Source organism: Pelecanus crispus, chromosome 2 (genome assembly GCF_030463565.1).
Source record: "Pelecanus crispus isolate bPelCri1 chromosome 2, bPelCri1.pri, whole genome shotgun sequence".
NCBI classification, from domain to species: domain Eukaryota; kingdom Metazoa; phylum Chordata; class Aves; order Pelecaniformes; family Pelecanidae; genus Pelecanus; species Pelecanus crispus.
This window is the reverse complement of record NC_134644.1, coordinates 17187630-17203545: the sequence shown is the minus strand read 5'-3', so window position 1 is coordinate 17203545 and position 15916 is coordinate 17187630. Positions and strand designations below refer to the sequence as shown.

The window sequence follows — 15916 nt, the reverse complement described above, 5'->3', positions numbered from 1 at the left end:
ATCTATTGCTGGCACTCACATCAAACTGGTAGGAGTGGGATGGATTGAGGTTCCCCTCCCCCAGCAACTTCAGTTTAAAAGGTTTTTATTCTTAAAGGACTTCACCTGGAAGTAGATTAATTGGAGACCTTTGTTAGCTGGTTAATGTCCAGCATGTGACAATTTTGTGATTGTTCTGTACAAGGAAGCAATGAGCAAAGATAATTTCTAGTGTAGTGAAGGCAGTGGAAGAGGTATGCACACACTGTGCCTCCCTCTGAGGAAGGGGGAAACATGCCAAACCGTGGCTGCTACTGCTCCAGCGGAGAGCACAGAGCTGAGAGCCATCCTGCACCTTCTCCTTCACCCCTCCCTCCCCGCCCATCCCCAGCGTCCCTCATGGCTCCCCTGACTGCTCCTACACTGCTTAACGGTTGGTAGGAGGCAATGCTGCATATGTATCATCTGCTTTCACATGTGAAGCACCAAAAAAGTTGTTGAAGTATGAATAAGTGCTTCTTACAGTTGTTTTATTTTTCTTCTCAACAATCTACAAAGCACCCATAGCTAGTCTGTTAAAATTTCATATTGCTGTGGACACCGCTGAGAAATGGCAGTTCTTGAAGATGATGGTCAAACCAGCTGTGAAAAAACACTGATGTACCTGTAATTCCTGTTCTCCAAGTAACTTTTGAGTATCTCCATTAATTAGTTTCAGTTCTCTAGTACAAAAAGAGTGGACGTTAGTCCTAAGCGCAGTAAATATTTGATGCAGGGATGTATTAGTGGCTAGTTACAGACCTTAATGCTGATGTTTCTTCTTTCAGTCCTTAAAGGAATGCAGAGGAGTCTTCTTTGAATGCTGCAGTTGATTCTTTAATGAGCAGAAAACAGCAGTTATGTACAGTGCATTAATCACATATCAGAGGCACAAAAAAATGTGGATTTAACAGTACTGAAAGGGGGAAAACCATTTGCGAAAATGAAGGTGAAAGAGTATCAAAGATGGTACTTTAGAGAAGAGTCATTAATTCTCAGTTAGTTTTAAAGAAGATCCTGGAGAGTAACCCTGAGGATGTCCCAGATTTACCAAAAAGAAAGAAAGAAAAAAAAAAAAAAGTAGTATAGGAGAGAGAGTAAGAAAGCTGAATAAAGAGTTACAGATCTAAGGAGGTAAGGCAAAATAGATGGAAACACTGCCTAGCAGAAAGTTCAAGGTGGCTCATAGCTATGACCGGGAAAACAGGAAAACTCATTAAAAATTCAGTAAGAAAAATGTGGACTTCCATGTCTTGGAAGCAGAACATTTCTGACAGATTGAATACATGCACTAATATTTAGTATGAATATTTATGTAGTCCAGCATCTGCAGTAGCTGTGTATGTGCTGAGATCCTTTAACTTGTATAATCTGAAGTCAAACAGTAGTAACTGATTCTCTGCAGGCTTAAGTAAATCCTGACACGGTCCTCTAGACTCAGTGAAGTTGGATCATTAAAGTGAAATGCAGCGAGTTAGGCACAATCATCTAGAACATCATCTTCAGGGGACTTAGTTAAACAAAGCTGAAAAGCCGTGTGGACTAGCGAAAGACAGCTGACAAACCCGGGAATAAGGGTCAAGTGCTAATCAGGATAAGTCAGAGTGGAGACCTCGCTGCAGAGCCTGGGAGGAGGCGAGAAGGAGCCCACTCAGAGGAGGGTGGGGGTAGTATCTGCTGAGGGGTGAAAACTGCAGCTTAACCAAATGCTTATCCCAAGGGAACTGTCGAATTAGAGTACTTGGAAGCAATTTAGGTTATCTTGTTTCAATTTGTCTTCTGTTAGCATCTGTATCGTATAAAGGAGGACAGGGTGTAGAATGGGGAGGGTTGATAATTCGGACAGCATATCTCTTAGCAGAGTGCTCAGACTTTCATCCAGCAGGCTGCCCGGCTGCAGGTTCTTCAGATCTAAAGGCATAAATCAGAACAGGAACATCATCCTGCCTTTTTATTCATGCCCGCTTCTCCAGCGCAGATCTCGGCCCCCAGGTGCCATGTCTGCACCCAGGGAATAGCCCGAGCACTTGGTGAGCGTCTGCTGCCAGCGCTGCCGACCGCAGTAGACCAGAATTAGGTGTTGGAGCTCCCCACCACCATGTCACACCAGAGGAAGTTAATGCACACCAGCCGATTCCTCGTACCTGCCCCTAGGCAGGCTGTTTCCCCAGAGTACATGAATGAGTTTATGAAAATACTTGCCCTGGTTACCAAAAATCTGCAGCTGCACCCAAATGGTGGTAGAGTATCTTTTTGCAAAGCAAGCTCTACTTAGAAAGGAGCTGCTGCTTTTTTAAATAAACAGTTTGTTTGAACAGAAAAATTTCTAATTCCTCCATTTCATGTTGGTAATTAGGCTGCTCCAACTTCTAAAATGTATGTAATTTTTGTTTTTAAAAATACACATTCATAGATTTACATAGTTTGTAATAAAATTATATATCCTGCATATACATATCACATATATACTACCTATATTTGCATGTCTTTGTTAGCTTTGGGGTTTTTTTAAACTAGTATAACAATAAAGATAAATTAAAAATAATTTGGAGCTCAACAATAAATGCTCTCACAAGGCAAAATATGACGTATTTTCATATTTTCCACAGAGCTTAAATGCAAATAGTGAAGAGGTTTGATGCTGTGTACTTGGGAAATCCCTCAATATTGTTATTTATTTTAATATAGTTTTTTGCATTTATTTTGAGAATTAATTGTGACTGAGAGTGCCTTTGTTGTCACTGAGCCATCTTCTCTTGAGCAATCCTGTGGCATCATTACATAGAGGAATCCAAGGCCAACAGTAAGCGCTGGAAGCATGTAAATGGAAAAATCAAGTTAACTGATTAAACTTTAAACAGGCTTTTATATGCTTTAATGTTTCTCTATCCTCCGTGACATATTCTGTGGGTGGTGGGCTTGGGGTTTTTCTTGGTTTTTTTGCTTTCACAAGTAGAATTAGCATGCATCCTGGAACTTCTTACTCACATAACATGTCAGTGCAGGCTTCATCTGAAGTCAGGAGAAGGGGCAAATATATTTTGGGTTTGTTTTTTTTTTCTTTTTACTCTGCCAGATTTATTCAGAAGATACACATAGCTCAGTTTTAACCTGACTTCTAATTTGTTTCTTTTTCATGCATAACGCATACCACCTTCGGTCTCCTAAAATTATGATTGATTCTTTCCAGTTTTGTATTGCATTTTCTCTATTACAGTGTGAAATTCAAGATGTTTTTCCAACATGCTCTCCTATGCAATAATTACAAATTCTTTCTTACAGAGACATGTGACGCAGTCCAGTGGTAATCGAAAATTCAAGTGCACTGAATGTGGAAAAGCTTTTAAATATAAACATCACCTAAAGGAGCACCTACGAATCCACAGTGGTAAATAAATCAGGCATTGACTTATGTACTAATGTTGCTGTTTCTACTCTTTACGACTTTGATGTGATATCAGTCTTGTAAGTCTAAGTTTAAAATACTAGGGTTTTCCTTTTTCTTCCTCTGGGACTCTGTAAGCACCAACTGCAGCCTTCAGCTGTGTGCAGGAAATACATAGGATAACTCAAGAAGATTTACAGTTGCAGCTTAAGCTCTGACAGTTAAGGAAAACTTCACTTGTGGCAGAAGAAATGGGGCATCCTTCTGGTCCTTTTTCACTTGTCTGTTTTTTCTCAATGTTTGCAGACCACTGGGCATGTTAGGAGCCTTGCTAGAAAATTTTAATTGATAATAATCAGGACATAACAACTATGCTGCCTACTGTCTGTGGCTGTGATTTTATTAAAATATCACATTAAAATAGCCTCAGGACACAGTTCTGGAATTGTGATATACTGTGACAAAAGCTTCAATTTGTAAGAAATGTAATACATAATATTATATATTAATATATTATAATAAGTAAAATGTGGTCACTCAAAAGAGATTCTCAATTTCTCTCTTTAACTCAAATTTACCCATTGACAGAAGTCTGAAAAGAAGGTTTTAGGCCATCTTTCCTTTTCTTATCGGTTGTTCAGCCATGATAACAGCAATTAAGAGCACCTCACTTAGAAGTCCTCCCTCAGAAAACATAATTTTACTTCCAGAGGGTAGTGGGACTGCACCTGTGAGTGAGAAAGCCTCAGTCAATGTACTTTTCAGTCTGAAGCCAGCCAGCTATTTCATCTCTTTGCTTTTCCTCTGTAGCACAGATCCCCTGAAAAGCCAGCTCTGGCTGTGAGTGTAACAACTGCATAGTTGTGTGCATCTTCCTGGCAATTTAACCTGATGTTCGTCTCTGAAGGCAAACATACATCTGTCTTCTGCATGTGTCTCGTTTCCCTTTACTTAAACTTTGCCTGTTTTTATTCAGCTGATGAGTATTGTAGGAATATATGGATATATTGTATTTGAGTTTGCCTCAATAAAATGTACATAGCTCCTTATATAATGATGACATGCATTTATGGCATTTTTATTTTTTCTTTGGTTAATCATCTTCTAATTTTTTCCATTCTGAAGTAGTTTATGTGGCCTCTCAAGTTAGTAGTGGTACTACTTGAATAGACTTTAATGAAATCTGCAAGTATCATATAGACTCATTTATGTGATATGTAGACAGTTACTGGGAAATACTGGAACGTATCGTGATCGTGTGGCTCCATCCTATACCTACTAGTGGATCACAAACTTATTAAAGGATGTATAGATGACATAATTACTCTTACTGTTCAATTCACTGTGTAAGATTTTTTCCCCTAGGACTCTTTGTGAGGTCATTTCGATGTATTCTTTCCTAGTTACTATTGCTTGATGCAGTTACACTGTAACCTGGTAAACTGTTGTATATGCCTTTTTTCTTCTTTTTTTTTATCTTTAGGAGAGAAGCCATATGAGTGCCCAAACTGCAAGAAACGTTTTTCCCATTCTGGTTCATACAGTTCACACATAAGCAGTAAGAAGTGTATTGGTTTGATGCCCGTGAATGGTCGAGCCCGGTCAGGGCTCAAGACGTCTCAGTGCTCCTCCCCTTCCCTTTCTGCATCACCAGGTAGCCCAGCAAGACCACAGATACGACAAAAGATAGAAAATAAACCCTTGCAAGAGCAACTTCCTGTTAACCAAATTAAAACTGAACCTGTGGATTATGAATTCAAGCCTATAGTGGTTGCTTCAGGAATTAATTGTTCGACCCCTTTGCAGAATGGGGTTTTCAGTGGTGGTAGCCCATTGCAGGCAACCAGTTCTCCTCAGGGTGTGGTGCAAGCTGTTGTTCTACCAACAGTAGGTCTGGTGTCTCCCATAAGCATCAACTTAAGTGACATTCAAAATGTACTTAAAGTGGCAGTGGATGGTAATGTAATAAGGCAAGTATTGGAAAACAATCATGCTAATCTTGCATCCAAAGAACAAGAAACAATCAGCAATGCATCTATACAACAGGCTGGCCATTCCCTCATTTCAGCTATCAGTCTTCCTTTGGTTGACCAAGATGGGACAACCAAAATTATCATCAACTACAGCTTGGAACAGCCAAGTCAGCTTCAGGTTGTTCCACAAAATCTAAAAAAAGAAAACTCTGTTCCTACAAATAGTTGCAAAAATGAAAAATTACCGGAAGATCTTACGGTGAAGTCTGAGAAAGATAAGAACTTTGAAGGAGAGACCAATGATAGCACTTGTCTTCTTTGTGATGACTGTCCAGGAGATCTTAATGCACTTCAAGAATTAAAGCACTATGAAACAAAAAATCCTCCTCAGCTTCCTCAGCCCAGTGGAACAGAAGCTGAGAAGCCCGACTCCCCTGTCCCATCAGAAACTGGGGAGAACAACTTATCTCCTGGTCAGCCACCTTTAAAGAATCTTTTATCGCTCCTAAAAGCATATTATGCATTAAATGCACAACCGAGCGCAGAAGAGCTTTCAAAAATAGCTGATTCCGTAAACCTACCACTGGATGTGGTAAAAAAGTGGTTTGAAAAAATGCAAGCTGGACAAATTTCTGTGCAGTCTTCTGGACCATCTTCTCCTGAACAAGTTAAATTAAGCAGTCCTGCAGATAATGATGATCAAGCAGCAACTACAAATGTGAGCGAACCCCAGAACAGCACAAATAATTCACAAAATCCTGTCAATACAACAAAATCTCAGACTTTACCAGGGGGATCAACTCTGGATGGTTCACGCAGTAGCACGCCATCCCCATCGCCACTAAACCTTTCTTCATCAAGAAATTCACAGGGTTATACGTACACAGCAGAGGGTGTACAAGAAGAGCCACAAATTGAACCTCTTGACCTTTCGCTACCAAAGCAACATGGAGAACTATTGGAAAGATCTACCATAACTAGTGTTTACCAGAACAGTGTTTATTCTGTCCAAGAAGAACCTTTGAACTTAACTTGTGCAAAAAAAGAATCACAAAAGGACAACAGTGTTACAGACTCTGATCCTATTGTAAATGTAATCCCACCAAGTGCCAATCCCATAAATATTGCTATACCTACAGTCACTGCCCAGTTACCTACAATTGTTGCCATTGCTGACCAGAACAGTGTTCCATGCTTGAGAGCTCTCGCTGCCAATAAGCAAACCATTTTGATTCCACAGGTGGCTTATACATACTCTACTACAGTTAGTCCTGCAGTTCAAGAAACACCACCAAAACACACCCAAGCCAATGGAAATCAGGTACTTCAGTCCCTGTATTTTTGTGTGTTGTGTATGACGTATTCATTCTGTATCCATGCTGAACTAACAGAAAGCTGCCAGGATAAATTAAATAAAATGTAAATATAAGCTATCGGGTTTATTCAGCTTGATTGTTAATGGGTAATAGATGTCAAGTCCTCTGCAAAGCTAGCTAGCTCAGGCAGGTTGAATCCAGACTGACAGAAACTATATAGTTCTGTGGATGGCCAAGTCAGTTCTTCACTATGTTCAGTCATTCAGAAGTGTCTTCTAGGACGATAGTGCTCAGTATTTTAAAGACAGTTTAATTCTCCTGATCGAAAAGCAAAGTAAGGCCATGGCTTGCATTTCTTGCTGGCTCCATATCTCCTTTTTCCCTGTATCCAGAAAATAAACTGTTTAGAACTTCTGGCTACTCCCTTCACGCTGCTCTGCTTTCTTGGCTTGCAGAGTAGCTGAATTCATCCTACACCATAATGGCACTTTAAACAAAATTCAGATGTATTCTCAATTGAAATTCAGGCAGGTATTTATTTTCATCTGCCATTCCTGTATCCTGCCCTGTTCCTCCCTGGGTACGTTCAGATGTGGTCTAGTCAGAATCAGTCGTGCTGAGAAACACCTGTGCATGTTGAGGTAGGGACAGAGCAGAACAGACAAGTGGCTTGCATAAAGACTGAGTATTTCTAATTAAATCTTAGAAATTTGGCTGTTCAGCATTTTAGGCAGGCTTCTCTGTAGCCAGAAACTGAGGAGCCTTGCAGAGTTACAAGGTTGCTGTCGTGGTTTAGCCCCAGCCAGCAGCTAAGCACCACACAGCCGCTCACTCACTCCCCCTACCCCGGTGGGATGGGGGAGAGAATTGGAGGAGTAAGAGTGAGAAACACTCCTGGGTTGAGATAAGAACAGTTTAATAATTGAAATAAAGTAAAATAGTAATGATAATAGTAACAATAAAATAATAATATACAAAGCAAGTGATGCACAATGCAATTGCTCACCACCCGCCGACCGATACCCAGACAGTTCTTGAGCAGCGATCGCTCCTCCCCAGCCAAACCCCCCCAGTTTCTATACTGAGCATGACGTCATATGGTATGGAATAGCCCTTTGGTCAGTTTGGGTCAACTATTCTGGCTCTGCCCCCTCCCAGTTCCTTGTGTGTCTGGCAAGGCATGGGAAGCTGAAAAGTCCTTGCCTAGCATAAGCAGTACTTAGCAACAACTAAAAACATCAGCGTGTTATCAACATTCTTCTCCTACTAAATCCAAAACACAGCACTGTGCCTGCTACTAGGAAGAAAATTAACTCTATCCCAGCCGAAACCAGGACAGTTGCTTATATGTTGAAATTTATGAGACAGACAACATTTGAGGTAGTTAATACATACATTTTTATATTCAGATTTGATAATATATGGTAAAATTAATTCTGTAGCGATACTGCTGATATCAGTAGAAAATACTGTGCTTCTTACAGGTGAGCTTCACTTGAAATAGCCTACAGTTAGGATTTTAAAAACCTTTTTATTAATTAAACACTTGAAATCCCCAAATTGGGGTTAAGTAGGATTTGTGGTAGTTTTATGAGGAAGAGGGTAGTCAATATGCAAATTCAAATGATAACTTAAATAGCTTTTTGTGAAAATTTCATCAAAAATTACAGTCTTAACTTCCATAAAATCCACAAGGTAGCAAAATGTGGGTGACAAACCTTAGTTGAAAAATGCAGTTAGATACCGAATTTGCTCTCCCAACTTATTGAGGTATTTTATAGGTCTGTAATCTTCTTTTGCTTCCTAACATTGCATTTATTTTATGGACCCTAAAACATGATGTGTCAGTGTAGCTTAGACCTGGCCAGCAGTCAAATGTGGATGTGATTAAAGTCAGTCCCAGTGAGAATTCTGCATCTGTATGGTGAAAGGGACTGCAAAGCAGAGCAATGCAGTGGAAGATTTTTTTGACTCTGTAAGTCCGAACAATTTTGTTTGGCTGTTTACAGAATGGAATGAAAATAACACTGGAGCTTCAGCTTATATTCTATAAATTGTGCGCTGCATCAGTGCATTTTTTATTGAACTCAACCTTTTTTGTAATTTTTCTTAAGGATGAAAGGCAAGACACTAGCTCAGAAGGAGTATCGAATGTAGAAGATCAAAATGATTCTGATTCAACACCCCCAAAGAAAAAGATGAGAAAGACAGAAAATGGGATGTATGCATGTGATTTATGTGACAAAATATTCCAGAAGAGCAGCTCATTATTGAGACATAAGTATGAACACACAGGTATGTACTAGAAAAAGCAGTTTCAGATTATTATTTCCTTGGTAGTGTGTAACTAATAGCCTCAACTGGAATCCAGTTCTTGGAAAGTGTAGGGAAGTGTAATAGTCCTTCTTGTCATCTGTGCTCAGCTCTGTTTAGAAACTTATGTTTTGTATATTTGTTTGACAAAACTGCAATTCTGTTTTTCTTTAAATTTGTAGGACCTAAACCCTGAATAGAAAAAGGGGGGGTTCTTCCATCTGGCTCATGGACAATCATCTGCGAGCCACAGCTTGTAATCAAGGATGTATTACTTCAAATTTCCCTTGTCTGGTTATAAATTAGGAAAAATTAAAAACTAAAATTATAAATTAAGAAAAAAGGATCATGTGTGTGTCTGATACTTTACATGAAAGGTAGTGCATCTACCTAACTTGAAGGATTTTCAAATTGAGCCACATTTGTAATTATCTGAAGTCAACAACCATTCATTACACATGGAATCTAATCCCAAAAGAACACGCTTTTGGCTTTTATTTTTATTTTTAATTTCTCATAGTTGTTCCTTTTCACTCCAGCTCTGGTATCTCTAGTCTTTTTTTCAATAACTGGTGCTCTCTTATTTTTTCTCTTATGTCTCTAAAAAATTTTTTCTTCTGTTGGTTAGGTGCATATATTATATTTCTGCATATTAATGTTTTAACGTGTAGAACTAGAAAGATAAAAAATTCCCTTTTGTCTCTAACACTTGATTAAGTTTCTCAAGTGGTATTCGTTAAGACTATCTATTTTCATACTTTCCCTTTCCTGAGACTCTTTTAACTCCTCCTTTTCATCACACAATTGTTCTTTCCATTCTACTTTTAAATTAAGTGCAGTGTTCAGTGTCATAGAATCATAGACTCACAGAATCATTTAGGTTGGAAAAGACCCTTAAGATCATCAAGTCCAACCATTAACCTAACACTACCAAGTCTACCACTGAACCATGTCCCTAAGTGCCACATCTACACATCTTTTAAATACCTCCAGGAATGGGGACTCAACCACTTCCCTGGGTAGCCTGTTCCAATGCTTGACAACCCTCTTGGTGAAGAAATTTTTCCTAGTATCCAGCCTAAACCTCCCCTGGCACAACTTGAGTCTGTTTCCTCTCCTCCTATGACTTTTTACTTGGCAGAAGAGACCAGCACCCACCTCACTGCTTGTTTGGCATACGTTGACATGGAGGCATTGATCATCTGTATAGCATGACCAAAAAACTGCTGTCTTACTGTCTGTATCTTTTATGTCTGGGCTAAGACTGTGCAAAGTTGTTTTGTGTAACAACTTTGAGTGTTGAAATCAAAATAACATTACTAGCTTGTGCTATGTTTATAAGAGACTCTAAAAACAAGGCAACAAAGTAGAAAGCTGGAAAACAGAGCAGAAAGAGGACTAAGTGAGGCAAAGCAGATTTTTCTAGTTAATATATGCATAGTCAGCAAGTTTTGTACATAAGGCACACACTTGTGCCAACCTAGATTTTAGAATTATTTTCATTTTACCTGTAACATGGAAGAAAGACTTGGTACACAAAAACCAACATAAAAGCTTAGCTGATTTAAAATTTCCGTCAATATAGAAAAGTTACATCCAAGAATTTGTTTATACTTCTATGTTCAGTTTGCCTAAAAAACTTCCAAATTACCCTTGTAATTGTGACAATGTACCCCTGCACCCTTGTCCTTTGGGCTCAGGTGAGAAACCCAGGCTGAAAATGCATGGAGGAGAATATATTGTTAAATAAAATTATTAATTGTTGTAATACATTCACCAACAGCATTTTCTAATTTAAACAACAGTATACGTTTTTAAAACTTCAGCTACAAGATGTCCAATTGTTTGTGCTTTATTTTGTAGGTAAAAGACCTCATGAGTGTGGAATCTGTAAAAAAGCATTTAAACACAAACACCATTTGATCGAACACATGCGACTGCATTCTGGGGAAAAACCCTACCAATGTGACAAATGTGGAAAGCGGTTTTCACACTCGGGGTCTTACTCTCAACACATGAATCATCGCTACTCCTATTGCAAAAGAGAGGCAGAAGAGCGTGACAGCACAGAACAGGAGGAGACAGGCCAGGAGGTCCTCAATAACGAGCATGCTGGTGCCAGGGCATCTCCATCGCAGATCGACTCAGATGAGAGAGAGAGTCTAACTAGGGAAGAAGAGGAAGACAGTGAAAAAGAGGAAGAGGAGGAGGAAGAAAAAGAGGTAGAAGGACTTCAGGAAGAAAAAGAATGTAGAAAACTACAAGACGTAGAGGATGAAGAAGAAGAAGAAGAAGGGAAAACTGAAGGTAACAAGAATGATGAAGTTGTAAATCAAGCAAGCAATGCAGAACCAGAAGTTATACAGAATAATGGGCAGGTGTCGGAAGAAAAAAACAAATAAAGCTTAAATGATAGTTTTTTCTATAAGAAAAAAAAATTGGTAATGAAGTTCGTTCTATATTATACATGCTTTTCATGGAAACGCAGTAGGCTGCATACTGTGATTTCTGTTCACTACTGTGTAAAAAAATATATATATAAAAAAAAAGAAAAAGAAAAAAAAAAAACAAAATCCAGGTGTGCCTGAACCTCAAACTTAGTAATTTTTCACACAGTTTTCAAAGTTAGGAACAAGTTTATAACATGAAGCAGATTAGAAAAATACAGTGACTCTGGAAGCAAAGATTTAACAGCTTGTAGGAAACCTGATTTATTAGACAAGCATCTGGCATTGTTTGTTTTATCAGTATTAATTTTCATTTTAAGTTGATTAATTTTTAAGCTGTACAATTGGGAGAGATTTATATGATTTTTTTTTAAAACGATAAAAAACATTTCCTAAATCCGCTTCAGTATTTTATGTTTTAAAATGTGAGAACTTCTGCACTACAAAATTCCCTTTTGCAGAAACCTGTAATGCAGTTGCAACAGTGCTTGGCTACCTTTGTAAATTCAACCTAGAAGGTAGCGGTTTATGACATTAGATGTTGTAGTAGAGCATATTATCATTTAAAGTGTATTGTTAGCCTTAAGAAAGCAGATGATAGAAGAACTGAAGTTTCTTACTCATGTGATTAAAAATGTAGTTGAAAAGATTGTCGTTGAGTTCTGATTGCAGGGACTAACAGTGTTAATACTGGTAAGGACAGCAAAGTCGTCAAAATCAGTGTTTGTAATTGTGTTTTGAGTATGTAGTAACGATATGAAGGATATGATATGAAGCTTTGTATCTCCTTTGGCCTTATGCAAGACCTGTGTGCTGTAAGTGCCATTTATCAGTATTATAAAGGCTCTAAGCAGCCTTTATCCAATGCGTGGCCTACAATAACTAGCATTTGTTGATTTGTATCAAACTTTTAAACTAATCATGGGGAAAAAACACTCAGCCATCAGAGAAGCAAGAACACTGGTATATTTCATTATTTAATTATTTGGTGGTATTTTGGGTTAATACCTGACTTGCAGAATTTCTCTACAGTAATTACAAGGGAAATTTTCTAATCTGCTTTATTGCTTTATTGGTTTACTTTAATTTCAGACACATACATGACATGTTATCTGGCTCATAAGTATTTTCAAATGTTAGTTATTATGGACCCCATTTATTAACAACATTAGCTGATTTTTACCTATCAGTATTATTTTATTTCTTTTAGTTTATAGATCTGTGCAACATTTTGTACTGTATGTCTTCAAACCTGGCAGTATTAATACCCTTCTTACTGACATATGTACCTTTTTAGTTTTAGAAAACTTTTATATTTATGTGTCTTATTTTTATATTTCTTTATTTATTACACAGTGTAGTGTATAATACTGTAGTTTGTATTAATACAATAATATATTTTAGTATGAAAATTTGGAAAGTTGATAAGATTTAAAGTAGAGATGCAATCGGTTCTCTTGCATTGAGATTTGATTTAACAGTGTTATGTTAACATTTATACTTGCCTTGGACTGTAGAACAGAAGAATTAAAATGGGAATGTATTAATTTTACAATTGCAATCAATTCATTTTACCTTTACCCAGTTTTTAATATAAAGCTCTTAAATTTTGAAATTCACTGTGTGACTAATAGCATGATGCTCTGCAGTTTTATTAAGAGATTAGTCTAACCATAAAACTCTCATTTCCTTAGTAAGCCAAATTAGAATAATCTTATAAACAGTGTTGGGAACAATGTTTAACATTTTTGTGCCAATTTGTTCCTGTATTCATGTATGTATGTTACAAATCTGAAACTTCATTTTTAAGTTCCTTGTTACATCATGGTCATTTTCTAGTTTTTTACCAGACTCCCCATCTCACAATAAAATGCGTCAACAAGTCTGACTTACTGTCTTTATTCTGGTAATTTAGAAAATGGTTTTAAATTATTTCTATGAGATGTTATTTGGACACGGTTCCTGCTTCAGTGTCGATATTCAGTTTCAATTGTATGTAAGGAGCACATAAGTGAAAGAAAGGGTTGTGTGCAGGCAGAGGGATTGCTACATGAGTTTATTGATTTACCAACGTTAGTAGAGCAACTGAGTTTTCAAAACGAACCATGTGGTTTTGTGAATTTTTTTTTTCCTCTTGTATCTATCTAATATACAGTTTAATGCTCTCTTTCAATAGGAATGCTTTTAAAGGAAGTAAGTCTGTAACAGTTTTCTTGACTCAGCAATAAGCTAGTGCAAAGGTTGATGTATACATTGCTGTTGAACTTTCCAAAGATATGGAACCAACGTTACGGATATATATAATTTCAGTAATGTAAGTATGAAGGCTTGAAAGTTGTCTTACATATGCATGTTTACAATGTTTTGCAGTTTAAGCAAAGTTTAGAGACTGTTCTTTAAGCAAAATTCTGTTCTTTAACGATCCCTAAAGGGGGATTTCAGTTGTTCATTTTTGGTTTTTTACAGAAACGTCATATAAGTTATTTTGTATTCGCATATCTAAGTTTTGAATAATTCTCAATCTTATTATCTCAACATTAATACATACAAAAGATTTATCCTATATTTTAATTGTTTTACTTTGTCTGTATTTTGCTGTACAGTATACCGAATATTGCACTTTTAAGTGGACTAAGCTCCTAACTCGGTAGTGTATGAGAAAGCTGTTTTGAAAAAAAAAAAACATTTATATTGCATCTATAATGTTGCCTTGTAGTTATTATCATAACAGAATTGATGAGGTAGTTCAGAATTTCTTGCAGGTAAAATTGGCTCTGCTCTGTTCTAGGTAATGAAACACACCTTTCTGAAACTATTTTAAGATTTTTTTCTCATTTTTTGTTATCCAAGAACATCTTTCTTGTCTATAGGAATAAACCCGGTGAGACATTTGTTGAAAATGCGATGGAAATAATATTTTGCTGTCTTTAGTAATAGAGCAAAGAATTTGAATAAATCCAAGGTTACTCACATGATAGCTGCACGTGAAAGGCCAGTAACTTCGATTTCCAGAACCTTAAATGAAGCAAGAGAAAGCAGAGAGAGACACTGGATGAAGAGCAAAGTCCAAGCAATTTTGATTCAGGAAATGTCATTGGTTTTCAGGAGAAAATTTATATTTGTACTTAGACTATGAAACCGTTATTAACATTTTTATCTTCAAAATGGATTGGTGTATTGAATTTTGCATCTGTTAAGCTCAGAGATGCCTCTGATGTTTGTGACCGTATGACATCATTTATTACCCATTTGAAAAACACAAAAGCTGTGATGCATCTTCATTTAGCGGAGTAAACTCAGCTGGAACAAAGAGGTACTTAAGAGACGCAGGCTTTATTCCCAGCCCCATCAGTGAGATGCCTGCAGTGCAGATAGCTGTGCAGCGCAGGGACAGCCCAGCAACGGTGAGGGAGTCCACTGGCGTACCAGAAGCAGACCAGCTGCAGCCACAGCCACGTGGACCTTCTCTGCAAGCTAATGGCAAAACAGTTTCAAGGAGAGTAAGTTTCACACATGAAAAACAGTGAAAGCAAAAGTGTAAAGCCTTTGCATTCTGTCCTTTACAGATAAATAAAAGTTGGAAAAGAGCAGTAAAAATGAAATGTAGTTTTAATAAAACTTCACTGTCCTGTGACCTCTTCTTTGCTCGGAAGATGAAAAGTACATCAGTTGCCCTGTGTGCCCAGGCTGCTGTCTGTGCTTGCTTCTTCCTCATGCTCACCATGCATGGCTCGTCTTAGCTAAACCGTCCAGGGGACAGGGGACAGTGACGAGTCCAGACTGAGAAAAAGAAAAGTGTCCTTTGAATGCAGCATGGGACAGAGCACGGACCCGAGACTGATGTTCCGGTTTTGGTTCTGCTATTGACCTATTTTATGACTCCAGAATATAATTAATTGCTATGTTTCGAAATCACAGTTACAGTTGCAAAATTGACAGTGTATGTCCTTTTTTATCAGGTAATTTGAGAATAGGAAAAAATATGACAGAATAACTGTACAAAGAATGTTACAGAAAAAGTAAGTATTAAGTTTCATGCCCTGGGATGGGGAATACCCTTCTGAGATCCTGAGCAAACAGGAGCAGAAAGAGGGACTTAAGGGTACAGAGAATACTGGAAGATATGTTGAAGAGAAGTAACTGCTTTCTCCTCTTTCAGTAGTATTCATATGGCATCCCAGCCGTGATTCTGGTGGCATTCACTCAAATTCTCCATAGCCACATCGCTCTCTACTTGCTGGTTATCTAGAGCAGCCTATCCATATGTCTAATTGGTAACATAGCAATGTGCAGCAATGCTGTACATATGAGCTTGAAAGTTTTTTTGAAAGTGGTATTGAATTACAAATAGTCAGATAAGTTAATGGATACTAAAAAAAGAAATCAGGAAGTTTTGATAGTTTGGCTAATCTCAGAGTGCCAGTGTGTTTCAATATCTATTTTAAATTTTAATGGAAGAAGAAT

The 15916-nt window shown here is 37.7% G+C and overlaps 1 protein-coding gene across 4 annotated transcripts in view; it reads left to right on the top strand.

The window, feature by feature from the left end:
* The window catches only part of ZEB1 (zinc finger E-box binding homeobox 1), a 131377-nt gene extending 119559 nt beyond the window's left edge, over positions 1-11818 (top strand). For all 4 annotated transcript variants that reach the window (XM_075705245.1, XM_075705243.1, XM_075705242.1 and 1 more), the window contains 4 exons: positions 3301-3406; positions 4887-6697; positions 8807-8987; positions 10869-11818. In XM_075705245.1, the coding sequence (XP_075561360.1) occupies positions 3301-3406; positions 4887-6697; positions 8807-8987; positions 10869-11407 (2637 nt within the window). In that variant the 3' untranslated portion in view covers positions 11408-11818. The remainder of the gene's footprint in view (positions 1-3300; positions 3407-4886; positions 6698-8806; positions 8988-10868) is intronic.
* Positions 11819-15916: the final 4098 nt, after the last annotated feature.